Here is a 21,254-nt window from a genome sequence, read left to right on the forward strand (position 1 = left end):
AGTGAAGTGGCCTTGCTGTGGATGTACTGTGTCTTGCTACATTGCTTTTGACCCAGGGCAGTGGGTGGGATACAGGGATGACCCATCATCCATGAGGAGCTAAGATGAGAGGGGTGAAAGGGTGGTGGAAATAGGTCTTGATATATATAGACTTATTATTAAACATTTATATTAAAACTTTACATTGTGACTGCCAACTTTTCTGCAATTCAGTTCTGGTGGTAGCATTTATAGGAAGAGGTTGGTAACCTCAACCAGTAGGTGGTACTTTGGGGCAGCAGAGGACAAAAATTCTCAACATGCTTGGGAATGCAATAGCGACATTTTTATCTCCCCACCCCTTAACAGGAGCAGGAGGGGTGGTGTCCAAGACTGGTACAGTTGAGATTTAAGAAATGAAGGATACATATACCAAGGATTTTCCCCCTTATAAAGGAGGTAGCCAAAAAAACAAATGTATAAAAACCACTCCTACCCATTCCATCCCTAATACACTCCACTCCCCTCCACCCTCTCTTTTATCTTGACTCCTCCTGGATGACAAGTCATCCCTGCATCTTGTCCACTGCCCTGGGTCTGAAGCAGTGTTACAAGACACAGCATATCCACAGCAAGGCCGCTACATTAATTTGGCGACCCACCCTCTCCATCCCCTCTTGCAGAAAAGGAGAAGACAGGGAGAAATCCCTTTGGGCTGCATCAATTTATTTCTCACACATACTTCCTCACCTCCCATCTTCCACCCACTCCACCTCATGCATCACAGCATCATCCATACACAACCATTCTCCAATAACCCTTATCTTCTGTTCTCTCCTGTCCTTCCTCAATAGACATTCCCCTCTTTCCCAATGCCCCTTTTACCCCATCATGTTCACTCCTTCCACACCTCTTTTACTAGTCTTTCTTCATTCATACTTTCCATGTGTCCAAACCATCCCAATACTCTTTCATCAACCCTATCTCCCAGCTCCCTTTCCAACCCCGCTCTCCTCATTTCTCACTCTATCTAGCCTAGTAACCCCAATCATACTTCTCTTGCACCTCATCTCAAATACATTCAAAATCCTCCTCTTTTATGTTCTATGTTTCTGCCCTGTACAGTGCTGTCAGCACAATCACTCCTTCATACAATCTTCTCTTAGCATCCATTCCCAAATGTCTATTTCTCATTACACTTTTTAATCCACCAAGGCATTTACTCACTTCTCTCAATCTTCACTTTACCTCCACCTCCACTCCTCCATTTCTCACCACATTTGCACCCAAGTATCTGAAACTATCCACTTCCTCCAGTCTCCCTTAATACTCACCTTCAGTCTGCTGCCACTTTCTCCCCTTGTACATCTCATCAACTTAATTTTACCCACATTTATCTTCAACTTCCCTTCTTTTGCACACCTTCCCAAACTCTCTCACTAACTTCCTCAATCCCTCCTCTGATCCTGCTACAAGCGCAGTGTTGTCCGCAAACAACAATTGGCTTATCTCCCATTTTTCTCCATTTTCTTTAACCATCTCCAATCCCTGACTCACTACCCTTGCATTTACCTCTCGCACCACCCCATCCATGTATAAATTGAACAGCCAAGGTGTTATAACATATCCCTGTCGAAGTCCCACTTTACCTCAAACCACTCACTCTCTCCATTTCTAATCCTAACACAAGCTCTACTACTCTCATAAAAACTCTTGACTGCTCTTAACAGCTTTCCTCCTATCCCATATATCTGCAATACCTCCCACAGTGCCTTCCTGTCTACCCTGTCATAAGCCTTTTCTAGATCCATTTATGCCCCCAAAAAATCCTTACCTTTTCCCATAGCTTCCCCACATATCTCTTACCTCAAAAATCTGATCTACACAACCCCTACCTGACCTAAACCCACACTGTTCCTCACCAATTACTCCCTCTGTCCCTCTTCTAATCCTCTCAATCAAGACCCCCCATAAGCCTTCCCAACTACACTTAACAAGTTGATCCCTCTGAAACTACTACACTCACACTTGTCCCCTTTTCCCCCTTGTAAAGTGGAACTAAACAGGCACTCCTCCAGTTCACTGGCTCTCTACCCTCTCTTAAACAAATATTAAATAACCTCACTAGCCAGTCCATCATCACTGTACCTCCTTTTTTTGGACATTCTGGATGACATCCATCCAACCCAGGTGCCTTACCTGCTTTCATCATCTTAACAACTGCCTTTGCTTCATTTTTCCTTATTTCTCTTCCATTTTCCTTACTCATCACGGCCATTTTCTTATCGCTTCCCACTGCAACTACCTCTCCCTCCCTATCCTCCTTCACATTTAGCAACTCTTTAAAATACTCTGCCCATCTTCCTTTTACTGCCTTCTCTTCCATTATCTTTTCTTTTCTACTCGATTCACCTCCTCTTCCTCTCTTCTTTCCAATACATCTTTTTATTACTTTCAATATTTTCAGTCACATCTGCTCTCCTCTTTGCCTCCTTTATCTTATGCTTTACTTCTCTTTTACTTGTACCTCTTATATGATTCCCTCATCCTTTATTGTAACCAATCTGTGAAAGCTCACTTCTCTTCTACAACCTTCTTTGCTTCCTCATCCCACCACTCATTACCCTTCCTTCTATTTCATCCCATCCTCCTTGTTCCACACACCATCTTTGCACACTTTGTGACTCCCTCCTTGAACCATCCCCATTCCTCCTCCACTCCTAGTTCTACTCTATCCTTCACTCCCTCCCACTCCTCTCTCAGCTTCTTCTTGTACTCCTTCTCCTTTTCTTTCTCATTTAAGCAGTTTACTCTAAGCACCTCCCTATCTTCTGTCCTTTTCCTCTTTCTCCATCTATCCTCCACTCTCAACTTACCTTCCACCAAAAAATTATCTGATATTCCCCCACTCTCTCCCTTTAGAACATGTACATCCTACTATACATACTACATATATACATACTACATACTCATACTATACTACTATACATCCATACTACATACTCCTACTATACTATACTCCTGGTTACCACCATATAGTCCATTAACCCTCTATCTACCACACTTCCATCCACCATCCTATCATAAACTCTCTAGACACATCACCATCAACTCTCCACTACAATTTTTTCCTGTAACTCCACACTTGCCAACCACTCTGCTTATTGGTTCATTTCCTACTCTAGTATTAAGGTCTCCCAATACCGCTTTATTGACATTTCTCCCTAATCCCTTGATGCAGTCATTTAAATCCATCAAAAAAGACTCCATTTCCTGTACCCTCTTCTCACTACTAGGCCTGTATGCACTTACAAAAACCCCCATCTCCCTTCCCAGTTTCACCTTCATCCACATTAACCTTGAAAAAAACTCCTTCCACTCCACTACACGCTTACCTATCTCCATTTACTAGTATAGCCACCCCTTCTCTCCTTCATCCTCTTTTCACTCTTAAGAACCTCCCAACTACACTCCCAAACTCACACTTGCCCCTCCTTCTCAACTTAAGTTTCACTCAATGCCAACACATGCATCTTCTCACAAACATAATGCCTATCTCTTCCCTTTTACTCTCATCTGTACCACATCCACACACATTAAAAGACCCAAACCTAGGTACTGGTTGGAAAACTCCAAGACCCTCTTATGCCTTTCCTTTTTTTATGAATGTCCCCTTTGGGGCTACAGTGACTCAAGTGGGAAGACTTTGTGGCAGTATTGTTTCCCCCCACCACAGGGAAAGGAAATGAAGGATAATGAAATTTAAAAAGTGGCTCAGCATTTCTCTTAATGGAGAAAGGTCAACTATAGAATAAATGCTGAACTTTGGTCTGTAGGGGTGTCCCTGGCCTTCATATATCAATTGCATGTAACTGTTGTCACCATTACCTAAAAATGCATGGTTGTTGGAACGATACACATATTTGTTAAAAAAAGGCCCTTTCAATTTTACCAACATTTATTTTGCAGGTGGAGAAAAGGTACTTGGCATACCTCCTGTCCTCAAGTACCCATGGTTCAAAGATGGAACTCAGTATTTCCCATTCAGGTAAGTTTTCATGTATGGTTGTGGATTTGCTCTTTTGAGTACTTAAACCATAATAGAAATGTAGTTTGTTTTAGTAGGCAAATGTGCACATACTTTAAAGTATGTTTACAATGTAGTAGATTAATTGTGCTCTTGTATAATTCTGAAGGCATGGTTAGGTGTCATTTATAGTATTGAACATCATAAGAGCATCATCTGTATGTACAATTAGATAAACCTATCACTGGTTACTTTCAACTTTTTGAATGTTTAGTGTGCTTTGGAGCCTTGCATCTGCTTGCAACCCATGGTTGTATTTTTGACTGTCTAAATTGGGAAATTTAGGTGACAAGAAAAATATTTGATAGTCAGTCAAAAATCTTTGATTTCCAAGCTACCCTTACACAGTCTTTATCTTTTTCTGCTCCCTCATTTCTGATTTTCTTTGTAACCATTCCATAGGTGCTATTGTAGCGGGTCACTGCACTTCTCTCATGTCCATATCATTTGAAGTCCCACATACCTATTCATAAATGACCTACCTGATTGTAAATCTAAACACTTTGCAGTAAGATTCCCCTCCTCAGGAAACCATGCAGCACTAGATTTTCTTGTCCATGAAAAGCCTAATGGTTCTTACTGTAATGAGAGAAATGGTGCAATAAATTGACAAATTGATTGATTACAATGATAGGTTGAGTGGATATACTGTTTAGTTAATTCACTGAATTTATTTTTTTTCCTGCTACACAGAATCTGGGCAAAAATATGCCTTGTGAGAGGTATTGAAGTATTTGTCTATTCACAGACATGCATGTATGAATATTATTTGTAATATATTTTTTACTCTCGACACTATTTTTTATGAAGCATAATATGCAATATGTATATTAAACATTTCTTTCCTTTGAAGCAACTCTTGTAATATATATATATTTTTTTTTTACAGAACCCTTTCAATGGTTGTCACTCTGATAGTTCTTGTGCTTGTATCAGCCCTTGCAAAATATCTTTTCAAATCTGGAAAACTCCCATCTTCCTTTGATACCTTCAAAGTCTTCAGTGAGGACACCCAAGTGGTCATCACAATGAAGAGTAAAAATTCAAGCAATGGGGTAGATAATCCTGCCCTTGATATGGAATCTTCAAGTGATAAAATTCGTCCACCTTCATACAAACAAGCACTTGACTCGACAAATTTTTAAGTCATTATATACATTTTAGTCAAAACATAAAACTTAGGTTTTATACATTATGAATTTTAACATGAAAAATTAATTTCCTGGTATTATATGAGTGTTTTGACACGTGAGCACAAAATCTACCAAAAGAATCACTCACCTACTCCTCTGCACTCTGGAGATAAAGACTGCCTTGCCCTCCCACCATGCTGCTTGAGTCAAATGGTGCAACAAAAGCACAACTCCTCAATTGCAGGACCCAATAGCCAAAGCTACTTTATTCCCACTCCTTATCTCCAGAGCAAATGCAGGAAATATTCTTATCAGCCACATCATCCTTTCATATACTCAGTCTCACTCCCCATTCTCATCTTTTGCACTAACTCCTCCCTTAAGCATTGACCATATACCTTTATAAAAAAAAAAGATCACCCCATTGATACATCTCAATTTAATTCTTCCTCTCAGGCTCACTTCACTTACTTCCGCTCATTAGTAATTTCTTGTTCTTTCTCTAGAATCCCAAGCCATCTAACACACAGAATTACTGTATCATATGACTTTTTTCCGCCCAATTCTTGAGCTGATCTCCACATTTATTTCCCATTTAATTTTTTTTTAAATGTTTGGTATACTTCTCAAGACACCTTATTTCAAATACATTCAGTATATTCCTTATAGCAATACTATCATTTAAGTGATCTCCCAACACCAGATTCAGAACATAACACCAAATCACCCACAACACCAACATAGAATTGGCTTGGCCACAGAAATACTGTCCTAGGTGCAACCATCACACAAAAGACACAGAACTATCATGTTACATTCCCCATCCTTGCCATACCTAGACAACAACACAACATTTCTTCCTTGAGTGACTTATGGGCCAATCTGGTAGCTAGTGCTGGTTACCAGGGAGCCATGGGTCTCCTGCATGAGACCCATTTACATCAGTATGTTCCTTACAGCAATACTTTCATTTAAGTCATCTCTCAACACTAGATTCTGTGGCTTGGCCACAGAAACAAACTGCCCTAGGTGCAACCATCATACAAGACACATAACAACTCATGTCACACTCCCCCTCCATAGCCATACCCAGACAACAACACTTTATTTCTTCATTGAGTGACATATGAGTCAATCCAGTACCTGGTGCTGGTTACCAAGGAGCCATGGGTCTCATACAAGAGAGACCTGGGGGAATGGATTGACTGATCCTGGCAGCATCTTACATTCTATGTCTATTCCATACAATATAGTAGGCACTATTAATCTTTATTAAAACCTTTTGCAATAGTTCTAGAAAGCTTGTTAATCATCACATTTTCCATTTTAACCTGACACTACAAATTTTAAGTATCCTATAAAATGTTCTGAAATAAAATGTGCTGGTTATGCATGGACAGTATATCTTTCTATAATGAAGTAGATGTATGCAATCTTATATAATCTTCTCATACATAAATATAACAATGACTTTGGCTACCTCCCTTGCAAGGGGGAAAAAGCCAAAGGCATAAATCGACTCCCAACCATTTCATCCCCACATACTCCACTCCCATTCACCACCCCTCCTTCCCATTTTCTTGGTTCCTCCTGGATGACAGATCATTCCTGGATGACAGATCATTCCTGCATCTTGCCCACTGCCCTGGGTCAGAAGCAATACAGCAAGACACAGCACATCCACAGCAAGACCGCTTCACTTAATCAGTGACCCCCTCTCTCTGTCCCCTCATGCAGAAAAAGAGAAGCCAGGGAGAAACCCTTTGAGCTGCATCAGAATATCATTCACACATACTCCCTCACCCCCCCCATCCCCTACCCACTCCCATACATCACAGTATCATCCATACACAACCATTCTCCACTACCCCTATCTTCTGTCTTCTCCCTTCCTTCCTATAGACATTCTCCTCTCCCAATGCCTCTTTTACTCCATCCATCCATCTTATCCTTGGTTGCCCCCTCATGTTCACTCCCTCCACCTTTGCCTTCCACATCTCTTTTATTAATCTTTCTTCACTTTCCACAGGCCCAAACCATCCAAAATCTCCCTTATCAACCCTATCTCCCAACTCCTTTTCCACCCTTGCTCTCCTCACCACCTTATTCCTTATCCAGTAGAGTAACCTCTACCATACTTCTCAGGCACCTCATCTCAAACACATTTAAACTTTCTTATATGTGTCTGCCTGATATAGTGCTGTCGGCACAATCACTCCTTCATACAATCTCCTCATAACATCCATTCCCAAATGTCTTTTTCTCATTACACTTTTTAATCCCCACAGGCATTTACTTTTTTTCTCCCAGCCTACATTCTACCTCCACCTCCACTCCTCCCTTTCCTGCCACATTCACACCCAAGTATCTTGAGCTATCCACTTCCTCCAGTCTCTCTCCCTTAATACTTACTTCCACCCTCTCCCCTTATACATCTGTTCACCTTACTTTTACCCACGTTTATCATGAACTTCCTTCTTCCACACACTTTCCCAAACTCCATCACTAACTTTCTTAAACCCATCTCTGTTCCTGCTACAAGTGCAGTTGTCAGTAAACAACAACTGGCTTATCTCCCATTTCTCTCCATTTTCTTCAACCATCTCCAATCCCCAGCCTATTACCCTTTCATTTATCTCTCACACCAACCCATCCATGTATAAATTGAACAGCCAAGGTTACATAACACATCCCTGACAAAATTCCATGTTTACCTCAAACTACTTACTCTCTCCATTTCTAATTCTGACACAGGCTGTACTACTCTTGCAAAATTATTGACCGCTTTTAACAGCTTTCCTCCTATCCCATATATATGCAATATCTCTCACAGTGCCTTCCTATCTACCCTGTCATAAGCCTTTTCCAGATCCATAAAGGCTTTCTCACATCTGCCTTACCACAAAAAATCTGACCCACATAACCCCTACCTGTCCTAAACCCACACTGTTCCTTACCAATTACTCCCTCTGTTCCTCTCCTAATCTTTTCAATCAAAACCCTCCCATAAGCCTTCCCAACTACACTCAACAAACTGATCCCTCTGAAACTACTACACTCACACTTGTCCCCTTTCCCCTTGTAAAGCAGAACTATACAGGCACTCCTCCAGTCCTGACACTCTACCCTCTTTTAGACAAACATTAAACAGTTTCACCAGCCATTCCACCATCAGTGTTCCTTCCTTTTTTTAGATACTTCACATAACACCCATCTAACCCAGGTACCTTACCTGCTCCCATCATTTAAATAACTGGTTTCACCTCATCTTTTCTTATTTCTCTTCTATTTTCCTTGTTTTACACAAGGATGCCAGCATTGGCATCTTGATTATATATTTCATTTGTAATTGTACATGAGTTACTATCGGATTCTGTGAACTGGTTTGATCAGTTTTTTATGTTAATTATTACTCGGAGTAAAAGAGAACAATACAGCAGTGAGTTTATATTTTATAATGCAAATAGTGTAATGAAGCGTAGATATGGCAGCCAATGCTGCACACATGAATTTGACTCATACCAAAGCGGTTAACCTTCCAAAACATCTTTTTATTACTTTCAAAATTTTCTGTCATACTCTTACCCCATTTCACATCTGCTCTCTTCTTTGCCTCCTTTATCTTTGCTTTATTTCTCTTCTCTTTTCCTTGTACCTCTCATAATTCTCGCATCCAATCTGTGAATGCTCGTTTCGTCTCTTCTACAACCTTCTTTGCTTCATCATCCCACTACTCACTACCCTTCCTTCTATTTCCTCCTGTCCTCCTTGTTTCACACTCTCTTTGCACACCTTGTGACTCCCTCCTTGAAACAAAGAATAATATAGGTAGTACTCATTCTAAGGATTGAAAAATGCCACTTGAAAAGACAAATATTGTGGAAAAAGTCTCATTGATGTGCAGTCACTGTAAAAATTTCCAAATTATCCTTTGAGCATTAATTACTCATCTCCAAATATGTTTGCATTAATACAATTATAGTACAAAAGAATCTGTGTAACACAAAATTAATATGTTTGCACTGAAAATTACAAATTATAGTAAAAAAAAAAAAAAAAAAAAAAATCAGGTTATGGATTGATCAACTGCTTATCCAATTAATGAATACAGGAAATGTGAAACACTTCAATATATTGAGGTTTGTTTAGGGTAAATGAAGCAATTTGTTGTGATCAAAGTCATCAATATTTCACTTTGAGCTTTAATAGTTGGGAAAAATTGTCTTTACTGTGGCTGGATAGAAGCAATTAATGACCCTTCTGTTTGAGATGCAGAAATGTTATGTAAATACAATTAGTTAGAATTAGGTGAATACATGCCTTTTGGCTTCCCAGCTCCTCATTATGGACTAAACCATATAACACAACAGCATAGTACAGTGTCAAAACCACAATATACTAATAGGTGACAGTGAAACTCAAGGAGATGGGTCCAGGTGAAAGACTACTGTACTGACAGCTGTTTAGGGCTTAGTACAGTAAACCCTTGATAAATGGAACTAATACAGGGAGTATGGTCACAGAATTTACCTGAAAGTTTTGTTTATAATATATTTTGTATTTGTCTCCTAAACTGAACAGTTTGGTTTATAAGAGGCAGCATTTGGTCATACATATTCAGCCTACTGTATGTATTGAAGTGTTACTACACTGTATACCAGTATGTATGTATTGTAACTGGAAATGAAAGAATTATACACGAGTTCTTTTAACATTTTTGAACTGTACTTAGCTTACCAGATCAAAAGTGTACATACATTTACTGTACAAGTACAATATGAATATAGTAAAATTTAATTTTTTTTACAAGGTATTTTTATTTAACTTCCATGCCAGGACAAATATGACATATGTGAAAAGGCTTTAGCAAATGGTAAGAATGTTTTTTGGGCCTTTATGGATTTAGAAAAGGCCCTGTGGGTTTTTGCATATAAATGGGACCAGGGAAAAGATGTGGGCTGTCAATTTTTTTTTACAAGAGTAATAGACCTGTGTTAGAATTAGAAATGGAAAGAGTGAGTATATATATACATATACCAAGGCTTTTTTCCCCTTACAAGGGAGGTAGCCAAAAAGGAAAAGGCATAAAATCATTCCCACCCATTCCATCCCTGAATGTACTCCACATCCCTCCACCCTCCCTCTTATCTTAGCACCTCCTGGATGACAGGTCATCCCTGCACCTTGTCCACTGCCCTAGGTCAGAAGCAGTGTCGCAAGACACAGCACATCCACAGCAAGGCCGCTTCATTAACCCCTTCCATACGGTGCCGCACACGTAGGCATCATGGGGAGCGAGTGTATTCGCGAGGCTGCCATATCGGCGTCTTGATTATATTTATTGTAGTCGCCCCTCCATAATGACATTCTTTCTAATTCTTTTGTAATCGCATTTTCTATGGTTATCAAAATTCACGGGTGAAGAGAGAACGGTCGATATAAGCGGTGACTATATTTTATGATGCGAGTATTATTACGACACGTCGTATGGCTGGCATTGGCTGCTGCCACTGAGATCTAAGTCCATGACGCCTACCGTATGGAAGGGGTTAAATCGGCAACCACCCCTCTCCGTCCCCCCATGCATAAAAGGAGAAGACGGGGAGAAATCCCTTCGGGCTGCGTCAAATTTTGCTCACACATACTCCCTCACCCCCCATCCCCCCGCCCATTCCACTTCATGCATCACAACATCATCCATATACAACCATTCTCCATTCACCCGTCTTCTGTCCTCTCCCGTCCTTCCTCAACAGACATTCCCCTCTTCCCCAAAGCCCCCTTCACCCCATCCATCCACCTCATCCTAGGACGTCCCCTCATGTTCACTCCCTCCACATCTCCCTTCCATACCTCTTTTACTAGTCTTTCTTCATTCTTTCCTTGTGTCCAAACCATCCTAATACTTTTTCATCAACCCTATCTCCCAACTCCCTTTCCACCCCCGTTCTTCTCCTCACCTCCTCATTTCTCACTCTATCTAGCCTAGTAACCCCCATCATACTTCTCAGACACCTCATCTCAAACACATTCAAGCTCCTTCTCTCTTCCTCTCTTATGTTCCATGTTTCTGCTCCATACAGTGCCGTTGGCATAATCACTCCTTCATACAGTCTCCTCTTAGCATCCATTCCCAAAATGTCTATTCCTCATTACACTCTTCAATCCACCAAGGCATTTACTCGCTTCTCTCAATCTACATTCTACCTCCACCTTCACTCCACCTTTTCCTGCCACATTTGCACCCAAGTATCTAAAACTATCTACTTCCTCCAGTTGCTCTTCCTTCCTCAACCAACATTCCCCTCTTTTCCAATACCCCCTTTACCCCATCCATCCATCTCATCCTTGGTCACCCCCTCATTGTCACTCCTTCCACACCTCTTTTACTAATCTCTCTTCACTCATTTTTCCATGTGTCTAAACCATCACAATATTCTTTCATCAACCCTATCTCCCTATGTCGTGGGACCACCCCCCAACCCCAAGAGTTGGGGGCCAATCAGCAGCAACCACCCCTGGCCATCAGCTCTACGCAGATGGCACCGATCCCCAAGGAGGAGCTACGCCTACCTGGGGGAGTACCACAATCCTTTTTTCCAACATACAATGTTACGTTTTTTCTGCACTGAGGGGTGATTTTCCGGCGATCACCCCTCTTCTTCTACTTTTAGCCGGAGATGTAGAGAGCAATCCTGGGCCCACCACAAAATACACATGCCCAACATGCTCTAAACCCATTACTTCGAGCACACAGACAAAGGGCTCAGTTCAGTGCAATATGTGCAAAAACTGGGCCCACCTCACTTGTACAACACTTGCTGACACAAACCAATACACAAACGCTTGGACATGTTCTACCTGCCCTCCAGTAACCCCACTCCCACCTCCCCAACCACAGCCAACACCCTTACCCACTCCCAATTTCCCTTTGCCCTTACCCCCGATTAGTACTCCCCTTCCTTTGTCCCCGATCTCTCCTTTCCCCCCCTCTGACCCAGATCCTACACCTTCCCCACTACCACCCCAACCTCAACCCCAAACGGCAACATACAACACATACAAAACACACATCAACATATTACAACACAACATTGACGGTATTAACACTAAAAAACATGAACTTGAACACTTTCTTAAACAACACAACATACACATTGCGATTTTACAAGAAACAAAACTAAGACACTCACACAAAACACCATCATTTCATAATTACACCACCATCAGACAAGACCGGACTGACGGCAATGGTGGTGGACTCATCACCCTGATCCACCACTCCATCTGTTTTGTGGACACAAGTGCCACAACCAAAATTCTCCTCCCTACCACAGATAACACAACAGAAACCCAATCCATTCGTATCCGCACAGGCAACAATTCAACACTGACAATAGTTAACATGTACATTCCCCCCCAATCATCCCCCACAGTTCCAAACACCTTCAGACCTCAACTTAGCCAACTAACCTCAATCCCCAACCTGATCATGGGTGGTGACTTCAACGCCAAGTCGTCTGCCTGGTATGTCGACAACCCTGACACAGACAGAGGGCTTGATATACAGACTCAATTCGACTCATTGACTATCATGAACAACACGCATAATCATACACATATCCCATACCAAGCCCTCTACACTCCCTCCTCTCCTGATATCACCTTTTGCTCCCCCTGCCTAACCCCAACAACATCATGGAGAGTGGTCGGAGCCCTTGGCTCTGACCACCTTCCAATCATCATCACCACCAAAACAAGATGCACCCCAGCTGGCCACAGACACACTTACACCAATTACAAGAGAGCTAACTGGGAAGCCTTTACTGAAGAGACAGAACAACATTTTGAAACACTTAACAGTACACCAATCACAAACATAAACAATGCTGTGCACGCTTTTAATACAATCATACAAAACGCAGACAAGAGATACATCCCTAGAGGCAACAGAAAATCACACAACCCCAACTTCACACCAGAAATCCAAGGCCTCATCACACAACGTGACACACTTAAACACGATACCCCCACACCTATCCCTCAAAACATAGCAGACCAAATACAAACACTAAACACTGTGATTGCCAATAAAATACATGAACAAAAAACACAAAATTGGCAAAACTTTATCAATACACTTGATCACAAAACAAACACCAGCAAATTGTACAAAACACTCAACAGCATCACACTATCCAACACTAACACTACACGCTCTCACGCAGCAATAATCACAACAACAGATAATCTACCCTCAAACAGACAACAAGCAAACGCACTCATACGTCATTTTGCACAGACGAGCCATCTTACATCTCACCCTGACGACCGACGCACCATTCGACGTAAGAAAGACTTCCCCACAGACTCAGACTATACACCCTTCATAGACAGTCAGACAAAACTCATAATGCATAATCTCAAGCACTCATCTGCCTGTGGCCCTGATAACATAAGCAACATCCACCTAAAACACATTGGACCACAAGGTATACACACACTCACAAACATTGCAAACTACAGCTATTCACACAACACTATACCCGACATCTGGAAGCATGGTAAAATAATCACCATTCCAAAACCGAACAAAGACCCAACAATCCCAACATCGCACCGCCCAATCACACTTCTCTGCACCCCCTCTAAAGTCATTGAACGCCTAATACTTAAACTTGTCACACCATATATTCCCCTTGCTGACTCACAACACGGTTTTAGGCCACTACACTCCACAAACACTCTTCTGACAAACCTCACACAAAGAATTTTAGATGGCATCAATTCAGATAGGCCCCACCACAGAACACTTCTTATAACATTGGACATTAGTAAAGCTTTTGATGCTATCCCCCGCCACAACCTAACAAATAAAATATATAACACAGACATGCACAATAACACCAAAAGATGGCTGGCCAATTATCTGGCAGGCAGGAATGCTCATGTGTCATATAATGGCCAATCATCGCACATCAGAAACATTAAGAACGGAGTACCACAGGGCTCAGTTCTATCCCCCACATTATTTAATCTATACATGCATGACTTACCCACACCAGACACCTCAGAAATACAAATCTCTTCCTACGCAGACGACATAACAATCACATGCACACATCGTAACACAGACAAAGCTGCAGAAATAATCCAGCCTTACCTTGACACACACAACACATGGTTCATCACAAACAGACTCAAAATAGCTCCAACCAAATCTACAGCAACACTTCTCACCAACTGGACAAAAGAACACAAATACATACCTCATCTCTACATCAACAACACTCTAATACCACACACAAACACACCGAAAATTCTTGGTGTAACATACGATACATCCATGTCTTTCAAACAACACCTCACAAACATAAAAAACAAATGCACACCTAGACTTAACGCACTTAAGTCAATCACTGGAACAACATTTGGACAAAACAAAGAAACTAATATAACAATATACAAACAATGCATACGCTCAGTGATGAATTATGCGAGTCCTGCATGGGCTCCTAATCTCAGTGAGACACACCACAACACCCTTCAAATCATACAAAACAAAGCCCTAAAAACAATTACAGGCTGCACAAATACAACACCTACAGACCATTTACACCATGAAACAAAAGTCCTCAATGTCAAGGACCACCTCGACATGAGAGGCACACAAACACTTGCTGCAGCCACCACAAACACATCACACCCGCTACACTACATAGCAGAACACCCACACACACCAAGAAACATTAAAACTACACCCAAAGACCTTTATTACGCACAGATACTCTCCTCTCTTCCTCCACAACCACCAAATACCAGCCTCCGGAAACATATTCATAATCATATCACTCACCGCTCCATTAACACACTGAAAGACAACACACTGCTGCATGCCAGACCCCCTGATATCCACCCTTCTGAATCCTCTCTCCCACGAAAGGACAGAGTCCACTTGGCCAGACTGCGATGCGGTCACCACCCAGCACTTCTAAGCTACCAGAAGAGGCTGGACGACCGTGTTGTGAACAGCTGCCCAGGATGTAACACTTCACCCCATACCATACAACACATAATGGAAGACTGCATTATACACAATCATGCACGCAAACAACACAACATACACTCTATAAAGGATTTGTGGGAAAACCCAGTTTCGGCTGTGGCCTTCCTTGGGGAGACGGGACTGCTCGGACAGACAGTCTAGGGAACGACAACAACAACAACAACAACTCCCTTTCCATCCTTGCTCTTCTCCTCACCTCCTTGCTTCTCACTCTATCCAGTAGAGTAATCCCTATCATACTTCTCAGGCTTTTCATCTCAAACACATTTAAACTTTCTCTTATATTCCATGTTTCTGCCCCATACAGTGCTGTTGGCACAATAACTCCTTCAACATCAAGAAATGTAGCATAATGGAATTTGGAAAAGGCAAAAATAGTTTTGGGAAAATATACAATTGGAAACAAAGTAGTCAAAAAAAGTAAACTGAGAGAGGGACCTAGGAGTGATCATCTCAAGTGACTTGACACCTTACAAACATGTAAATAAGTTATTTGGAGAGACCTACAACCTATTAAGATCAATGAAAGTGGCCTTTGACTACATGGATGAGGAGATGGTTAAGAAAATAATTATCACATTGATAAGACCGAAATTAGAACATGCTATATCAATGTGGGCACCTAGCACAAAGAAAAACACAAGAAAATTAGAGAGAATCCAAAGAGCAGTGACAAAAATGGCACCCACACTATCAAATTTGACATATAAACAAGGATTGGAGAAATTACAGTTATCTACATTGGAGCAGAGAAGAGAAAGAGGCAATTTGTTGACCATTTTCAGAATTGTGAAAGGGATGGAAGTTCTCGATAGAGATGACCTATTAAAATGGGACAAGAGGGAAACAAGAGAACACGAAAAGAAACTAAAGAAAGACAGTTACAAAAGAGGCCTGAAAAAGAATAGTTTCCCACACAGATTGATCGATGTCTGGAATAAATTGAACAGTGAAACAGTGAATGCCAGAACTATACACGATTTCAAGAAAAAACTGAAGGTGGAGAGATACGAAAACGGGTCACAACGAGCATAGCTCCTGTCCCGTAAAATGCAACTAGGTAAATATTCAGAGAGTAGTACTCAGAGAGAAATATTCAGGTTGGAAGGAGGTGATTAGTGGAGTTCTGCAAGGATCTGTATTGGCTCCAATAATGTTTGCTATTTATGTGAATGACATGGATGATGATGTGCAATGTTACATGAGCTTCTTTGCAGACAACACTAAATTGTTAAGGAAAGTAAAAACCGAAACGGATTGAGTATCACTACAGGAAGACCTGAATACGGTTTGGAAGTGGAGTCAGAAATGTGAAGTGGACTTCAATATGAAGTGTAGCATAATGGAGTTTGGAAAAAGTAAAAATAGAATATCAGGACAATATAAAATTGTAATTAAGGAGGTAAAGTGGGATCTGAAAAAGATTTGGGAGTAATTATCTCAAACGACTTGTCCTATGATAAACAAATAAACAAAATTGTCGAAGAATCCTATAACTTGCTAAGATCAATAAAAGAGGCATTTACATATAGCTCCCCTTCCCGTAAAATACAACTAGGTAAATACAATCTCCTCTTAGCATCCATTCCTAAATGTCTATTTCTCATTACACTTTTCAATCTCCCAAGGTATTAACTTTTTTCTCTTAAATGTACATTCTACTTCCACCTCCACTCCTTTTCCTGCCACATCCTCCAGTCTCTCTCCCTTATTACTTACTTCCAATTTCCTTCCATCCTCTCCCCTTATACACCTTATCATTTTACTTTTACCCACATTTATCATCAACTTCCTTCTTTTGCACAACTTCCCAAATTCTGGCACTAACTTCCTTAATCCCTCTTCTGATCCTGCTACAAGCACAGTGTTGTCAGTAAACAACAACTGGCTTATCTCCCATTTTTCTCCATTTTTTTTTACCATTTCCAATCCCCAGCCCATTACCCTTGTTTTTATCTCTTGCACCACCCCATTCATGAATACATTGAACATCCATGGCAACATAACACATCCCTGGTGAAGTCCCACCTTTACCTCAAACCACACTCTCTCTCCATTTATAATTCAAACACTTGTTCTACTACTCTCATAAAAACACGACTGCTCTTAATAGCTTTCCACCTATCACATATATCTGCAATATCTACCACAGTGCCTTCCTGTCTACCCTATCATAAGCCTTTTCCAAATCCATAAAGGCCCAAAAAACATCTTTACCTTTTCCTAAAGCTTTCTCACATATCTGCCTTACCACAAAAATCTGATCCATGCAACCCCTACCCGTCCTAAACCCACACTGTTCCTCACCAATTACTCCTTCTGTTTCTCTCCTGATCCTCTCAATCAAAACTCTTCCATAAGCCTTCCCAACTACACTCAACAAACTGATCCCTCTGAAACTTCTATACTCACACTAGTCCCTTTTTCCCTTGTAAAGTGGAATTATACAGGCACTCATAAAGTCCTCTGGCACTCTACCCTTTTTTAGACAAACATTAAACAACCTCACCAGCCAGTCCACCACCAATGTACCTTCCTTTTTTAGTCACTGCATGACACCCATCTAACCCAGGAATGAGGGGAGAAGACAGAAGATATGGGTGAGTGGAGAACGGTTGTGTATGGATGATACTGTGATGCATAGAATGGAGTGGATGGGGGATGGGGGGTGAGGGAGTATGCGTGAATTATATTTTGACACAGCCCAAGGTGATTTCTCCACATCTCTTTTTCTACATGAGGGGACTGAGAGGGGGAGGGTCATCGATTAAATGGAGCAGCCTTGCTGTGGATGTGTTGTGTTTTGCTGCATCGCTTCTGACCCAGGGCAGTAGGCAAGATGCAGGGATGACCCATTATCCAGGAGGAGGCAAGAAAAGAGGGAGGGAGGGGTGGTGAAACTGAATGGAGTGTGTGGAGTTAGGGTGGGTGGGAGTAGATTTATGCCTTTGACTTTGGCTACCTCCCTTGTAATGGGGGAAAATCCTTTGGTATATGTATGTTTGTATTAAGTTTCAGTGTTGCTTTCTGAAATCATTCATTCCTCATGTAAAAAATCAGTTGCTGAAGTGGCATTAAATAAAAAAAGGTATACTTTACCAGTAGAATGAGAAATAAAGAGGTGAGGAGGAAAGCTGGGATGGAAAAGGAGATGGCCAATAGGGCTGATCAAAGAGTACTGGGATGATCTGGACTTACTGAAAGAATAAGTAAAGAAAGATTAGTAAAATAGATGTGGAAAGCAGCGGTGGATGGAATGAACTTGAGGGGACCACTGAGGATGAGATGGATAGGGTGAAAGGGATGAAAGGGGCATTGAGCATGAGGGGTAATGTCTATTGAGCAAGGAAGAGAGAAGACAGGAGATAAGTGAGTGGGGAATGGCTGTGTATAGATGATACTGTGATGCAAGGAAGGGAGGGGGTAGGGATGGGGGGGTTAGGGGGGTGGTTATGTGTGAATGATATTTTGACACAGCCCGAAGGGATTTCTTTATGTCTTCTCTTTTTCTGAATGAGGGGATGGAGAGGGGGGTTGCCGATAAGTGAAGCAGCCTTGCTGTGGATGTACTGTCTGCACTGTTTCTGATCCAGGGCTGTGGGTGGGACACAGGGATGACCCATAATTCATGAGAAGCTAAGATGAGAGGGAAGAAAGTGTGGTGGATGGGAGTGGAATGGGTGAGAATAAAATGATAGGGAATGGGTATTTGCCTTTTGATTTGGCTACCTCCCTAGTAAGAGGGAGAAAGCTCTTAGTATATGGATAGATACTTTACCTGTGAAACAGTACAGTTTTACTGACTGTTTTTGCTAATTTCCATAAACTTTTTCTTCAAAGACACTTCAGAAATTCCAGACACTTTGACAACTTTTTGTCTTGATTTGGAACCCTGGAGGAGAATAAAGAAAATAACTGCATCACTAACCAAATGGTAATAAAAAGATCCTCGTATAATCTATATAATAATGCATATGACAAAATTTACTAATAATTATCACATTAAATCAATAATTGTAGATGAATCCCTTTCATACATATGGGATACTATGCAACTTTACAATCAAATCACTAAGCAAGCTCTCCAAGACAGACAACCAAACTCAATACCCCACCAAGTTCCTTGAGACAACAGCCCCACAGAAAAACCCCTCTTGAGAAATAAGAACCACACTAGCACACTTATATTCAGAACACCATCCAACATTAAAATATTATCAACTCAAAGTAAGCCTAGCTACCGAATTAAACTACCATAAATCCAACTGCCACTGAGAAGACACAGAGCACCTCATTCTAAAAGTCACCCCAGTTTGATGCAGGAAATGAGGCTAACACTTAGCACAGGAAGGTCCAATGTAGCAAGAGAACAATACAGTTAGATTTTTCATCCCATGGATAAGAGAATAAACATAGAATGATATTGACAACACCCCTATTTAAACACTATTGTATAGTTTAATTTAGAACTGACTTTATCCTAGCTTTAACCCATTCATCAGCCTAGGGGAGTTACAAAGGATTACAAAGGCAGAGCATGCAGACAGGAGACCTTTTGGTCCATAACTAGGTCAGATAGACCCCTATAACCATATATATTCTGAAACCTTATAACCCAAGGTACTTGGATAACTATCTTTCATTTCACAAATTCTATCAGAATTAAAATGATCATCATTTGCCTGCAGCAACATGCGGGTAATTTGGCTAGTAATAAATAAAATAAATGGAGAGTTTCACCATCTAAAGTTGATACTTGTTCAGTTTAAACAAAAGTTTTTAGATTTCAGCCTTGCCTAGAAGTCTCCCTCTTACCTTCTGAAGCAGCACATCACTCTTCCGTAATCCTAAGGACTTGGCCAAAAACTTCACTAGTTCTTCATTAGCCTCACCATCAACAGGGGGTGCAGATATTTGGACTGCAACACCTTCATTGCTGATATCTAGTTTAAACACATTACCAGTATATAAGAATTAATTATCAAAAGTTAAGGTTGTTTTCTGAGCCTAAATAAGACTTGGAGGATGTTGTGATTATATAGAATAGAGGCAAGTCTGTTGAAGGTGTTCAAAAGTTTTTACATTAGTATTACAATACTGGAAGGCAGATAGGGTTTGGTGGGGACTGGCTGTGTATGGATGATACTATGATGCATGGAAGGGGAATGGGTGATTAGGGCGTGGTCTTCAATGTTTCTGCTTGAGGGGACAGAGAGGGGAAGGTCGCTGATTAGATGAAGTGGCCTCACTGTGGATGTGCTGTGTCTTGCTGCATTGTTTCTGACCCAAGGCAATGAACAAGATTTAGGGATGACCTGTCATCCAGGAGGAGCAAAGATGAGAGGGAGAGAGGGGTGGTTAAATGTAAGGGAATCCTTTGGTATATGTATGTATTATTAATATACTGTACTATGAGAGTTATGAATGGAGAAAATAAATGGTTTGAGGTGAATTTGGAGCTATGTCAATGTTGTGTGATGTTGCCATGGTTGTTCAATGTGTATATGGATGAGGTGGTAATGATGATGATGATGATTCACTTTAATATTGCAAACATGATGCTAGGATGATGCCCCTTACAGAGGACTTTGTACCATAGAATTTATTGAACCATGCCCTTGGTCCAATTTCCTGGTGGCAGGGCTCAAACTACTGTTACTTTTGACCTCCACTACAAGTAGCAATGCCCTAACCTTCTTGGCCAGCAAGCATCCATGGATAAGGTGATACAAGAATTAAAGCAATGCATAAGAACATAAGAATGAAGGCAGGCATGATAGTGGGTAACCAAAAAAATAAACTACATTGGCTGGGGGTCCAGGGGCAGAGCCCCCGTAGGGGTCAGGGGGCAAAGCTTCCTGGAGCCCATGCACTTTTGCTCTTTCATGAGCAAATTTAAAGGTGTCTAGAAGGCATTTTGGGGGAATTTTTTTTATATAACTGTAAAGGCAAAAGACTGGGTTGGATGACTTTGATGCCTTCATCCCTT

General features: G+C 41.1%; 1 protein-coding gene and 1 long non-coding RNA gene across 4 annotated transcripts in view; one reads left to right on the top strand and one right to left on the bottom strand.

Annotated features, from left to right (window-relative positions):
- LOC143036678 (high-affinity choline transporter 1-like) overlaps window positions 1–5,798 on the top strand; it is an 84,648-nt gene extending 78,850 nt beyond the window's left edge. The window contains exons 12-13 of the mRNA XM_076204239.1: window positions 3,949–4,027; window positions 4,956–5,798. Of these exons, the coding sequence (XP_076060354.1) occupies window positions 3,949–4,027; window positions 4,956–5,211 (335 nt within the window). The 3' untranslated portion in view covers window positions 5,212–5,798. The remainder of the gene's footprint in view (window positions 1–3,948; window positions 4,028–4,955) is intronic.
- LOC143036679 (uncharacterized) lies at window positions 3,920–20,609 on the bottom strand. Of its 3 annotated transcripts, XR_012967390.1 has the most exons (4): window positions 20,081–20,609; window positions 19,044–19,157; window positions 18,365–18,462; window positions 8,605–9,005 (listed from the first exon to the last, which is right to left on the bottom strand). It is a non-coding gene; the product is annotated as an uncharacterized LOC143036679 (long non-coding RNA). The 3 variants fall into 3 exon arrangements; XR_012967389.1 differs by lacking the exons at window positions 8,605–9,005; window positions 18,365–18,462 and adding an exon at window positions 3,920–4,645 and having other exon boundaries at window positions 20,081–20,229; XR_012967391.1 differs by lacking the exon at window positions 18,365–18,462 and having other exon boundaries at window positions 20,081–20,587.
- Between the last annotated feature and the right edge of the window lie 645 nt (window positions 20,610–21,254).

This window comes from Oratosquilla oratoria, chromosome 21 (assembly GCF_046742065.1).
Source record: "Oratosquilla oratoria isolate Oo_2021 chromosome 21, ASM4674206v1, whole genome shotgun sequence".
In the NCBI taxonomy this organism is placed as follows: Eukaryota; Metazoa; Arthropoda; class Malacostraca; order Stomatopoda; family Squillidae; genus Oratosquilla; species Oratosquilla oratoria.